The 13,539-nt window shown below is 41.6% G+C and overlaps 1 protein-coding gene across 2 annotated transcripts in view; it reads left to right on the top strand.

Moving 5' to 3' along the window:
• The window catches only part of MAP3K9 (mitogen-activated protein kinase kinase kinase 9), a 49,107-nt gene extending 48,288 nt beyond the window's left edge, over window positions 1-819 (top strand). Inside the window, exon 10 of one of the 2 annotated variants that reach the window (XM_063117605.1) lies at window positions 337-819. In XM_063117605.1, the coding sequence (XP_062973675.1) occupies window positions 337-794 (458 nt within the window). In that variant the 3' untranslated portion in view covers window positions 795-819. Of the gene's footprint in view, window positions 1-248 lie in introns of both variants that reach the window. The other variant, XM_063117604.1, reaches the window with a different exon arrangement.
• The last annotated feature ends 12,720 nt before the right edge of the window (window positions 820-13,539 follow it).

The raw sequence follows: 13,539 nt of genomic DNA, 5'->3' as shown, positions 1-13,539 counted from the left end.
AGCTGGGACCCACATCTGCCATATGAGTTTGCAGGGATCAGCATGAAGATCACTGCAGCTCCTATGGGGTTTGTATGCGTCAGGTGAACTGAATCATCCCTCTGTCTGACCTCACCCTGTGTTTACTAAATGAGCCCAGCGTCTCATTTCATCAGTGTTGTCTAACTGGTTGGTATCTTTCTTCTCTCCTTCCTCCCCCTCCTTTTTTGTGTTTGTGTTTTTGTTTTGTTTTTCTGGTGGGGGAATAGGTATATTAAAAACTCCCAGTCCAGGTCAGGGTCCAAATGAAGTCCCTCGACTACCAGACCCCAACCTCATCTTTCCTCCAACCCCCAGGCGCTATAACACTCAGCAAGACTCCGCGCTGGAGAGACCCAAGACCCTGGAATTCCTGCCTAGGCCACGCCCTTCCGCTAACAGGCAGCGTGTTGATCCCTGGTGGTTTGCATCGCCCAGTAACGCCAGGGGAGAGTCCTCCGCTAATAGCTCCAGTACTGAGACACCCAGTAACCTGGACTCATGCTTTGCCAGCAGCAGCAGCACTGTGGAAGAGAGGCCTGCGCTGCTTTCTTTCCATGTCAGACTTCCTGAGGAGGAGCGGACACTCTTGGACATGGATGTGGAAGGCCAGAGCCAGGACAGCACTGTGCCGCTATGCAGAACTGAACTCCGAACACGCAAACCTGCAGCCTATGAGCTCAAGCAAGAGTTTTGGTCCTAGCATGAAATCCACAAGGGGTTGGTCAGCTCCTTTTTGGTTCAGTCCTACTTCTTGCACTAAGAATGCACTTTGAAGATAATGGAAGTAGAGAGGTGCTGCTGGGGGTCACATCACAGTGCTGTGTCCACTACAAAGATGGTACTGGGTTACCCACTTTTTAAATTATTATTATTTTGTAGCTGCATGTAGCTAAGCTACACAGAGCAGCTAACTCTTGCGGGGTTTCCTGTATCCTTCTTTGTCCTTTCATTAGTGTTAAATTGTAACATGTAATGTGTCATATCTAAGTCTCCTTTCTTGACCGTCAAGAACTCAAATACTCTGTACTGGTATAGGTTTGCAATAACCACAATTCCAAAATTTTAAATGCAGTGATAAACAACAGTGTTTGTTTACAGATTGCTAAACTGCAGGGTTATGTATAGAGGTTTGGGTGTGTCTGCATCAGCACTCTGATCACATTTTATTTTGCTTTTCTCCCTTGGTGCCCCAGAACTACCCTTTGCTCATTTTTGGCATGCATTCAGTTCCTCCTTTCAGACATGATTAAAAACTTTTGTCAATGTCACCCATACCACCCACTTCAATACATTTGAGGCATCCTGCTGAAAAAAGGTGGGACAAAGAACCTTGATTTGTTGTTGATCTGAATGGTTAGGTTGCCTATCTTTTAGTTCCTTGAAAGTAAACATTTTAGACTAACTGGTGCAATGGTGCAAATTCAGTGCTAGAGGGAAGGCTGTATGAAGGAGGGCGGGTGGGACAGTGTGAGACTTTAGCCCCAACCAATCAAGAGAAAACCTGTGTCTCTTTAATGACACAGAAGTCTTTTGCGCAGCCAGGAAGTAATGAGATACTGATAAATAACAGATTTTGGCGGAATCTTATTTTGATTATTAAGTGTGGAAACTACTTCTCTAAAATTGTCTGTCCCCTCGAGCTAATATTAGCCCCACCCATTTGATTTGCATACTTGCTGAGCTTTATCTAGAGAATCTAGTGCTGTTGAATAGACATGCCATTTGGTCTGCTACTCAGGGGTCACCATTTGCACATCTTTTTAAATCTGGTGAGATCCCCATCTCTTCTCATAGCCTTGGGAAGGGGGCAGTCTCCCTCAGAATGTTGCAGTGCAACATCTCAATGTATTAGAGTGAGGCAAGGAGATCTGGCTTTGGAGATGCTCTATTCACTTCTGGAGCTAGCCTGATGGGGTGATGACACCACCGACATAGTCTCTCCCTCTATCTCAGAACTCAGGAGAGCTTCAGAGTGCCTCCGGAGCTCAGCATCCTGTCTGTCTGAATCCCTTGCTCCACCTGGCCTGCAAGTGAGGGGCAGGATCTTTAATGAGCTTGGATTTTGTATGGCTACCAAGGCCAAACAGAATTTGTGGACTCTTGCTGCTACCAACTCATTTTATGACTAGGTATTTTTCTCCCCGCTGATTTTAAATTGCTGCCATATTAAAATAAGTTACTGACCTATAAATTAAAGATCTGTCCAATACTACCATAGTTCTGGAAAGGGTGTTGAAAAAGCTCTCTCATGTAGACTCTTCTTAGACTCCTAGGCCGACATCCCTTTTGCTTCTTCTGCTTCTGATACCTCTCTTCCAGTATTGTATTCACTGCTGTTATTTACTTAGCTATCTTTTTCAGAAAGAAGTGACTATAGTTCATTATTCTGCATCATAGTTGGTAACTCATAAGGGATTTGGGGGTAAACGTACGACACAGTTGTTTAGGAACTAAATTTGAAATTGTACCAGTTCAGGTTTAATATTGGTTCTGCCACCAGCTTGCTGTGTGACATTAGGCAAATCACTTTGCCATATGTGCCTCAGTTTCTCCATCTGTACTAATAGCTACCTCATGCAGCAGAAGTCGTAGGCTTACTGTGCAAGTTGAAGCCTATCACTATGCCTTTGATAGAAGTGGGATTATACTTCTTTATATTAAGTAATCCTTTAAAAATGATTTTCTGAGTTCTTGTATATGCTGAGAATTGTATATCCTTTTGTGGCAGATTTTAGGCTAGATACATCATGTGCTAGTTCAAGTTTATTTGTATTTGTTTATTTGTATTTTCTCTAAGCCCAGCCAGGTGAGCAAATCTAAACAGTTAGGGTGAAATGACTCGTTCCATTTTAGGGTCAAGCCCTGCTGTTTAGTATGCTTAACACTTAATTGCACTGTTTAGTATGCTTAACTATTGTAGTGCTTACAAGCACCTACAAGTCTAGGTTAGATAATTCCTAACCCTAGTATTGGTGGTTTGGAGTGAGCAACTTTCCTTTTAACTAGTTTGGTCTCACCTGGTTTTTTTAAATGGAAGCAGTCATGGTCTTGGCCAGGATGAAGCAGGTGCATTTCTGAAGCAAGTCTGAGCTTTAGGAAGATGCTGAGCATTTAGGTGCATACCCTCATTTTAGGCAGTGGGATAGCTAAAACTGGATAGTTAGCATTATGGTTCAAATCACAGAATTTCATTCCCAGAATAGTAAACCGAATGAATTTCTGAGAACCCCAAATATTTTTTTTATATATTTTGTTTATTGATGTGCTTGTATTTATACCCACACCAAGGAAGGTCAATGCGGTGTACGTTTTCCACACACACCTGTTGTATATTTGCAACAACACTTTGAGGGAGATTAGGCTGAGAGAGTGTTATGGATCTGGGAAAGGTAGTGATTTTGCTTACTGGTAGGCCCCTTCTTTACATGAGTTTCCTCCCTGAAAAGAATTATTGATAAGTTGCCATCAGTCAGGATGAAGCTTCTGAAACACCCTAGTCTGTCAGCTGGAAAGTCCTAAGCCCTTCTGCCAAAATCTTCATCATTCGGCTCAGCTTTAAGGGGGGGAAAAGGTGCTTTGGATTCTCTTGCCCAAGAGACACGCAGAACTTAACAAAAACCTTAATGAAGTTTTTACTGAGAAATTCCTTTTTAAAACAATGCAGCCAAATGTCTAAATATAAAGAAGAGTTTATTTGGGGAAAAGGGGAAATAGGAAGAACAAGGCATAATGTGCTTTGGAGCTTACATACGTACATCCTTCCATTGTTCATCTGATATAGTGATGTTAAACATTTTCCCCATTTTACTTTCTCCTGCTCTTGTAATTGGGAATCACAAATCCCTTTTGGGAATCACAAATAATTATTAATTTTCCAAACTTAGTTAAGGACCTATGTATATTATTGATCCTAGACATTTTGTTTAAGCAACTCCTTATTTGTAAGTTCTGAAGTATTGGAACTTCACAAGTATATTTTAGCCTGCTGAAAATGATTCACAGAAAAAAATGACATTAGTGGAGAAATTCGAAGGGCTAATATTAGCCCATGCTTCAGCCTCACATGCATTATCACATCATGTACAACATTGGGATGAGTTGTTAGACTTCTTTCGATTTTATCCAGTATTTTAAAGATAATGAAACACCCACCTGTTCTAGGTCCTAGTGTGCACTCTGATAAGTAAACAAAGCAGATAAAGTAACTGCTTAGTAATATTGATTAATAGTGGGAACTGCTAAGCCTCCATCTTTAGTTTTTTTCCCTCTGTAACCTTGAATGTTGTTCTTGAAATGCTCACTTAAGAGATAATTTGATTACTACTTTGTATCCTTTTAATAATATTTATTGGAATATTTAAATGAATACACTTTTTTTAAAAAATAAATAGCTTGAGCAAAATGTTCATTTTACTGTTGCAATACAACTCAACCACAATTATTTCACCTTGACCATTTATCAAAGGGAGCTTTCATTTTATTAATTAATACCTCAAAATTGCTTTTCACAATTTCTTCGGGTATTTTGCATAATTGTCATTCAAGGCAAGGAAAATTAATAGAACCTTCTATATCTGGTGAGTGTTTTTTCCCAAAAAAAACACACACCAGTGAAAGGGGAATTACAGCAGGTGTCATTTGTATGCATGCAGCACCTGGTGAAATTCCCTCTTCATCGCAACAGCTAAAGGTGTAAGAGCCCCACCCCCTTTTGTATCTGTTCAAGAGGGCAGGGCTCCTGCAGCTTTAACTGTTGTGATGAAGAGGCAATTTCACCAGGTTCCCCATATATACAAATGACACCTGCTGAAATTCCCTTTTCAATACAACTGTTAAAGATACAGGAGCCCTGTCCTCCTTTTCATATGGTCACCCTAGTCATGGCAAAGCTGCCATGTTGGGCAATTACGAAAGTGGGTCTGAGTTGGAGTTTGGGAGTCTGAAGTGAGTCTCAAGTCTGGGCCAGTTGAAGACCACTGCTCTAGAATGGTCCCATGGTTGCTGTGCACAGCTGTGGCCCCCATATGTGTGACTGTGCAGATGAGCACTTCAACTTCTGTTACAAGTTAGTAATCTATTTCTGGTTTGTTTGTTTGTTTGTTTGTTTGTTTGTTTGTTTGCACCTTGCCACATCTGGTATAGATCCAGCTGAGCCCTTTGTATGTTAAATCAACCTTTTCGAGCCCATGTTTGCCAGCACTTAGTCATAGTAAAGCCAAAGTCTAGCTGTTACTTGCATAATTTGATTTCCCTGGATCTTCCTGCCTCTCCTCCTATCTGGGTTTGATTCTGTTTTATTGGAAGCCTGTGTTCACTTGCAAGAATTTCACATAGCTGATATATCTCAAGGACTAGTGCCTGTAGGGCTTTACATGCCCAGGTGTAGAATGCTCCCAGTTTTGACTGATGTTAGTTCAGGTGCAGCGTAACAAATATTGCACAGCACCTTTACAGAGCAACTTTTGTTTCTTGGTATCTGCTGATTCTGTCTGCCATGCTGAAACCTCTTGGGCCTTCTTCCCCAATTACCATGTTCACAAAAATATTGTTACTATAGCACTGGAAGGAACTTTTTTGCGCCCAATGTTAGTTTTTTTGTCTACAAAGTCCTGTGTTCGTTTGTGATGGTGGTTAAGTGATGTTGAAGCCTGCATTTTAGCATCTGCTCAGCAGTAAGTTGGGAAGGGAAAATGACCTTCTTCTTCTTCTTCTTCTTCTTCTTCTTCTTCTTCTTCTTCTTCTTCTTCTTCTTCTTCTTCTTCTTCTTCTTCTTCTTCAAAAAAAGCTTTATTTGTGACACAGCCTGTTGCCTCTGACCCTTTGGGGCTTAAAAATAGTTATTAAATGACATGAATGACTGGTTTGTCCAACTGTAGCTGACACACTTTTGCATAACCTACTGTATCTCTGTTCTCTGTCAATGTGTTATGTGTATATCTTTGATACATTTTTAATTTATTTTATGCTAGAGAACAATATTTAAATTGGAACAGAGCTAAACTGAAGTTGATGGATGTTTTTGCTTTTACTCCTTGTTTGTTTTTCTGGATGTATTGGGTGGGCGGGTGGGAAGTAAACCAAGAATTCCAAGCAGGCTTGGTTCGATCAAATTATTATTGTATTACAGTGTAATGCTATTCTAGGCCTTGTCTCAACATTAGAGCACACAAACTTGAATAAAACTGTAATAATCAGTCATTGTATAGTGATATTTTTTTATTTTCTCTCTTTACACAGTGTTGCCTAGAAATGTTGGGTCAGAAAACATCGTGCTATTGTACATACCATAACGTCATTTTCATTTTCTGTCATACCCTACTTAGCTCTGCCCAAACAGGTAATTTCTGATGATGAGCCTCCCGTCAATATTCTGTGAATCTATATCAGTCTCCTATATGGTTTCTCAGCCTTCATCCTGACCATAGCGGATTGATTTAAATCAAGGTTATTTAAATCAGTGTTTTTAAATCAGATTTTCCATTTTGAAAGGCAGCTATTTCCTGAACAAGCATTACCTGGTAGTTAAATGTACTGCTTTGCAACTAAATGGAGCCTCTGTGCAACATTTGGCCATGCAGCCTACGTGCCTCTTGTATTGCAGGTTGCCCATTTGGAGACAAGATACCATATTTCTGTTTGTCGTGGATTCCTGTTCCCTCCGGCATTGACACGTGCTGGCAAACCCAATCAGTGAGACTTCTTTTATTGGAGGAAATCTCACGGTGAAAAGCTTGATGGTTACACACTTTGAAAATACTTAAAGCTGATGGATGATCAGAAAGCTTTAGGCTTCAAGATAACACAGAGTCAAAATGCTACTCACTACAGTAACAACCTGGTTTCCCAGTTGCCCTCTCAATGGTTCTAAAAACGGGTTCCAAACCCAACCAAGGGAGGGGAAAGATTCCTGATACAATCCTCCGGGCAATCACAACGGGACATTCTTGAAAGGCTTAACAAACCATCCCAAGGGAGCTAGTCCATATGTGGCCACACATTGTTAACTCAGGAAACATGGCCAAAGCCTAGACAAGATCATGGGGTGGGTAAAAATCTCAGGCACAAGAACTCCTATGCTGCTGCTTTAGCACAGGGAACTCCCTGCCACCTGAGTCTGCAGAGAAAAAGTCCAACAATAAAAATCAACCCCAGTCTACCCTTACACTGAGCGGTTGATGAACAAACACACACAATCCTGAACAAACTAGTTATTTTCTATGAAAAGCCTCACAGTACTTTTCATGGCACAGTCCTTGGAAATCAAAAGTCCAAATAGGAGAAAGTCCATGTGCAGAATGCTTTCAAAGTCCCAAAAGGTGATGGATCCAAACCGGGGGGTGGGGTGGGGATTTCAGGCCATGAGTCGAAAGATGATCCTAGCAAAGGCTCTTCACCTTTGTTTCAGCTTATAAAGAGAGGTGTGGGCCTGTTCAAAACCACTTGACAGACAGGGGCTCTGGCCCAGTGTAAACCATGTCTATGTCCAAACGGCAGCACTGCTCAGCCCACCAAGATGATCCCACAATCTGAGTGACTGTTTAAACAAGCCCCCCCTTTCTAAATACTCTCTCAGTTTCCCACAAAAGTCTTACAGCCCCAAGGCCAAGAGAGGGTGGGGGAGAAAACTACTCCCTTCTATACTTACCCTGAAAACCTTGACAGAGATAAGCTCACTCAGACTCCTATACTCCAAACCAGTTCTAATTAAATCTACTTACCACCTGCAAGACCTCCCGGCCTTGCTGAACCCTATACTTGTTTGGCTCTGTACACATACAAATTCACTTACTTGAAAGTGAAAGCTGCAGATACATACATACTTTCTGGGAAGTAAGCCCTATTAAACCAAGTGGGACATGCATCTAGGCAAGATATGCATAGGATATACGCCTTTTACAAGTGCCCATAGCTTTCCATAAGCAAAGGCTGATAGTTACTGGACTAATTACTGTTTCTCTGTGAAATGGAAAATATTGTAATTTGAGAACTGAATAAATTGTGGAGCTCAATTGGAGGGTCTAGAATAGGAGTTGAGTGAATGCTGCTGCTGATATACAGGATGGCTTCAGAATTCTAGCCCATGTGATGACCTGCTAGTGCCTGGATTCAGTAGGAAGCCCAGAACAATATATTTACATGAATCATTTATTGTGCTGAATTTGGGGTTAGATATTTTCCCCCGTTGAATTCAAATTTCTTTTGATGGAAGTTATTTCTAAAGACTTCGCTCTCATTTTTAATAAATAAATAAAAACATCCCATTTGTAAAAGTATGCTTTTTATTTTTAAGATATCTTTCTTTTATCCACCCTAATTCTGAGATGGTAAGCCACATTCTTTGTAGAACAGTTGGGTGAATCCAGATGTCCATAGTCTTGGAACATTAGGATCAACAGTAGGATCAACATTACATCTTATTTCATTTGGCCTAATCCAGGGAATTAGCTAGTTATCCAATGCAAATTTAGGGAAACATTCAGCAGGCCCTCTCAAAGTTGGTTATGTGGAAAGATTTTCAGAGTGCACTGAGATTATGGACAAGTGCATGCATTAAACGTGTGTGTTCATGTATCTCATTCCCACTAAGACCAGCCAATGAGGTTCCATTTTTAATAAGATTTAACCTGGGGATGGGCGTGAGAAACAGGGCCTTTTCCATATAAATCACTGATCTGGAACTCACCATTGCTTGGCTGAACTTCCTATGATATCTGACTGATTTTTACACTAAAACAGCTTCATTTTGCCAGTTTGTCATAGTGTTTTTATTTGTTATTATTTTAGGCACTTATTTTGTATTTGTCAACAAAATCAATCAGGTTCTGGGCAGTATCCAAACAGTATTATTCCACCAACTTAAATGGTGCTTGTGCAACTCCATGAAAATTATTGGCTGTGAGAGACGCTTGCACAAGCGGTAATGGGGGTGCCAGTGGAGCTTGTGCATGCAGGTGGAGATCCATTAGTCAACAGTTGCATAAGAGTAACTTTATTTGGATTCCCCCTTTGTGCATAGCTCAAGAGTGCCATCTCTTGTAATTGTTATGCTATATTAATATTGGATGTAACCTGTAACAGAAACAAAACAGCTGAAAGTAAGCATCCTTGCCTTGTTCCTTTTGATAAGTTTTTTTTAATGGTCTATTATTCACCATCTCCTTAGCTTCACCATTCCTATAAATTGCCTTGATCCATGTGGTGAATTTATTTCCAAATTTGAATGCTTCTACTACCTTGAAAAGATATTTCCACTGGATATTATCAGAACGTTTTCTGCATTCAGAAACACAAATAGAGGTTTTATATTTTCTTCCATTGAGCCAGCACTGCACCAGTTTTTAAAAATATTTTATCTTACATGTTACTTCTAAAGAAACATGTTTGCCTCTTTTTGTGTTCCATTTAAAACATTTAGTTCCTCTAAAATTCCCAGTCCATTTCTTCCTTTTATTATTTAAGTAGGGATTATATGAAATGAATTGATGCCTTATAAAGGGAGGGTAGTATACCGTGGTGTTCCAGTGCTAGCTCTAATGATACTGTGCTAGCATAAAGCAATGCTTGTTCAATGTAACTTAACACAACCGGGAAAAGCCACAATTTGCTGCCAAAATTCTTTGATACGGCAGCAATTAAGGGGTGCTTTGTCTTCAAAACAAGGTGCATGCTTGCTTTCTTCCCACCACTTGTAATGGAGTTTTATTTATTTGTCTGTGGCAAAAAGGCCATCACAAAACACAGTGATATATAAAATATGCTAGTGCAGAAAACAAAACACCAATAAAAGTGAACCAATCAGTGACACTCGTTTACAAAAGATCTATAACGTTGGCCGTTTCTACACCTGCCTTTTTTCCAGGGGTCATCCCAGAATCTTCGCTGTGCATGCAAATGTCACACAGGGGATCCCGGGAGCAGGCAGGGACGATCCCTCCATTTTCCTGGGATAATCCTTAGGTGTAGAAAGGCCCATAATCTGTACAGTCTACCACAGACATCTTTTTTAAAAATTACAATGAATTTTCCATGTTGCGACTGCAAAGGTAGCAACTTGTTTGAGATGGATTTACTATAATCTGCCAACGTCACAGGTAAAATCAGCCGGAGGCCATCCTGCTCTTATTTTCAAAAGTGCCCCCAGTATGTGAACGTCTGGCTTCCTATACAGAGGATGATGTAACAGGTAATGTACTACATCTTCTACTTCTTTAGTAATCTTTAACTGGATCCAAGTACTAGCTTTCCTCATTCATTCCCATGTAAGTTCCAGGCTGTATACCTTTTCTAGTACTTGCTAATTTAACCTGCCAACTCTTGGAATAAATTAGGTTAGGTTTCTTGTGGCATCCCCTTAAAAATTAAATCTGTTGAAAGTACTAGCCCAGCAGATGGTTCTCACTAGAATATAGTGACCATCTAATTCCCCTGTTTTAACCAAGCTGGGCAGAGCAGTAGCTCATTATTTTCAGAAACCCCTAGTAGCTCTCCATGCATAATCAGATTAATGCAGGAAAGCTCACACTTCTCCATCTGGCACAGCTCGTGCTAATAAGAGCATTGATTCCTCTTAGTTTCTAATGAAATTTTGACAGATTTAAGCCTATTTAGAGATGGGAGAAGGGAAAGCGGCTGTCTCTCAAGGCCTTCACCATCTTTATAAGAAACTTAATTGATTGTAGCAAGGTAATGCTTTTGTGTAGTATTGCCTGCTGAGGAGGTATGCAACCACAGGTTTAGACGATCTTGCAGCCTTCATAAAAAGTGCTATCAAATTTAATTTATATGTAAATGGAAAATCGTCAAGCAAATCCAACACTGGGTCTCTGCAGAGGCCACCAGTGAGGGAGGAAGCAGCAGCCAGGCACCTCTCCACCGTGCCTGGGTCCAGCTCCTGCTAAGAGCCCCCTCCCTCCTGCTGTCAACTGTCTCTGCAGAGGCCACCAGTGAGGGAGGAAGCAGCAGCCAGGCACCTCTCCACCGTGCCTGGGTCCAGCTCCAGCTGAGAGCCCCCTCCCTCCTGCTACCAACTGTCTCTGCAGAGGCCACCAGTGAGGGAGGAAGCAGCAGCCAGGCACCTCTCCACCGTGCCTGGGTCCAGCTCCAGCTGAGAGCCCCCTCCCTCCTGCTACCAACTGTCTCTGCAGAGGCCACCAGTGAGGGAGGAAGCAGCAGCCAGGCACCTCTCCACCGTGCCTGGGTCCAGCTCCAGCTGAGAGCCCCCTCCCTCCTGCTACCAACTGTCTCTGCAGAGGCCACCAGTGAGGGAGGAAGCAGCAGCCAGGCACCTCTCCACCATGCCTGGGTCCAGCTCCAGCTGAGAGCCCCCTCCCTCCTGCCACCAACTGTCTCTGGAGAGGCCACCAGTGAGGGAGGAAGCAGCAGCCAGGCACCTCTCCACCGTGCCTGGGTCCAGCTCCAGCTGAGAGCCCCCTCCCTCCTGCTGTCACCTGTAACTGCTGAACTTTCCAACTAAGATTGTAGTGCCTGAATTTGCTTTCCTTCCCCCCCCTCCTCCCTCCCAATCCCCTTTCCTTTTGTGTCATGTCTTTTAGATTGTAAGCCTGTGGGCAGGGACTCTCAAGAAATACTTTTGTAAGCCGCCATGAGAGCCTTTTTTGGCTGAATGGCGGCATAAAAATCCTTAAATAAAATAAATAAATAAAATAACATATAGTCAAAGCAAATTTGTGCAAATTTGGGAAATTGAGAGAAAAAAATCCTATTCTTCCAGTGAGAAGATGACAGAATGAAAGGCACCTGACAACCTGCAAAGTGTAAATTTTACAAAATCCATATATACCTCCTGCATGCCTTTGGTGTCCCCTAATATTCGGGATCTCCAATATTCCGCCCCCACATTTCGGTGTCCTGCACATGCAAACTCACTGCACATTTCTTGTTCAGCAGTGGGACAAAGGGGAAGGAGGCAGGCCTCCTACAGACATAGATGGCATAACCTTTCAGGTGCTGCTCATTGCCAAAGCATTAAGTGCTAAATTTTCAAATCACATTTCATTTTCAGGCTTTTGTTATTGTGTTAACCTTTAATAAAGCATTTTGAACTGGGTCAAAGGACTATTTTGGTGTTCCTACCATGGAACAGTTGGAAACGGAAGCAGTTTGTCTTTGTACCTCAAATTGAGCATCATCACACGGGGGAAATCATGTTTCCTTACCGTCTCTTCTCCGCACTTCCTTATTCTTCCCAGAGGGGAAAGAGGAAGTAAAGACCACATGGCCCATTCAGAGGCTGTTTTTATTGCACAGCTTTTCCTGCACACAGCAGGAGATTGTGGCGCATTCCGTTTTTTAAAGAAAAAGTTGGATTAAAAGGGGTCTATTTTGCAACGGAAAAATGAACAGGGGAAGCGGGAGGCACGCGGGAGGTGGACATCGTCATATAAAGGACATGTGAACATCTGTAAGTGGGCAGTAGCAAGTGTGTGATAAAATGCTTGTCTGATGAACCTCATTGATTGAATGTCTTATGAGCTAATTAAATTACGCTTATCTTCCTAGAGTTGCTTCAGCCTAAAGGATTTACAGATACAATGTATGATCTTTCATACTTAGCGATGATATGTGTCTTCTATTTTGATATACTTATAGGAATGTGAAATCTTTGTTTTTCGTTTGTTTTATTTAAAAAAAAAAACAGGGTGGAGAGTGGGATGGCCACAAATGTTAGGCCCTCTAATATTACTTACTTCTCTAACAAAACCCAGTTCCTGAATGAAGAGGCAGTGTGGAAAGGGACATGAGTTTTTACACTGTTAATGTTGCATTTCATAACTTATTGGGTAAAAAGCTTGCAAATGTTCTCTCCGTTCAACAGCAATTTTCGCTTCCTCTCACTTCCCTTTAAAGTGTTTCCTTTTATTCTTATTATTTTAATAATGCATTTAGCATGACAATTTTATACAGAAGAAAGGAAACAGTTCACAATAAAGATTTCTATTGGAACTATTATATTGCCAGTTAATGTTCCAAAAATAATAGAGAGCAGACTTACAGTCCCTGGAGGTTCTCCCAGGGATCACAGATTCCCCTCCTGAAGCCATAGACTCTGCTACAACTTCAGGAGGGGGGAAATAAAGATCCAATCCTTCCCCCTTCCTCCACTCCTTCAGAGCACCATGGAAAGACCAGCGGTGCCTGCTTTCTGATGTTGCAAAAGTGGCCTTGGAGGACTCGTAGAGGTCAAAAAGGTGTTCCAGTGATGGGAGAAAAGAGGCCAGGATACAAAAGATCTGATGGCTCCTCCAGCCCCAGCCCTGTCCATAGCAGCACGCCTCCTCAACACGGGCTCCACAGTACACATTTTCTGTTGATTTCCCATTCTTGTACGTATACTTTCAGATCACTTATCCATTTCCAGAAATAGTAAGTGTTTCTTTATACTCATTTTTAGTGGAGTTGCATGACTTTGAACTGGAAAGCTTTGACTCGGTTTAATTTAAAAGCTAAATGCAGCTGACCTTTGTGTTTCCACGGTATACAAGTGGTGGTGACGTAACT

This window comes from Elgaria multicarinata, chromosome 2 (assembly GCF_023053635.1).
Source record: "Elgaria multicarinata webbii isolate HBS135686 ecotype San Diego chromosome 2, rElgMul1.1.pri, whole genome shotgun sequence".
Lineage (NCBI taxonomy): Eukaryota > Metazoa > Chordata > Lepidosauria > Squamata > Anguidae > Elgaria > Elgaria multicarinata.
The sequence above is the reverse complement of the archived record's forward strand: the minus strand, read 5'-3'. Positions and strand labels throughout refer to the sequence as shown.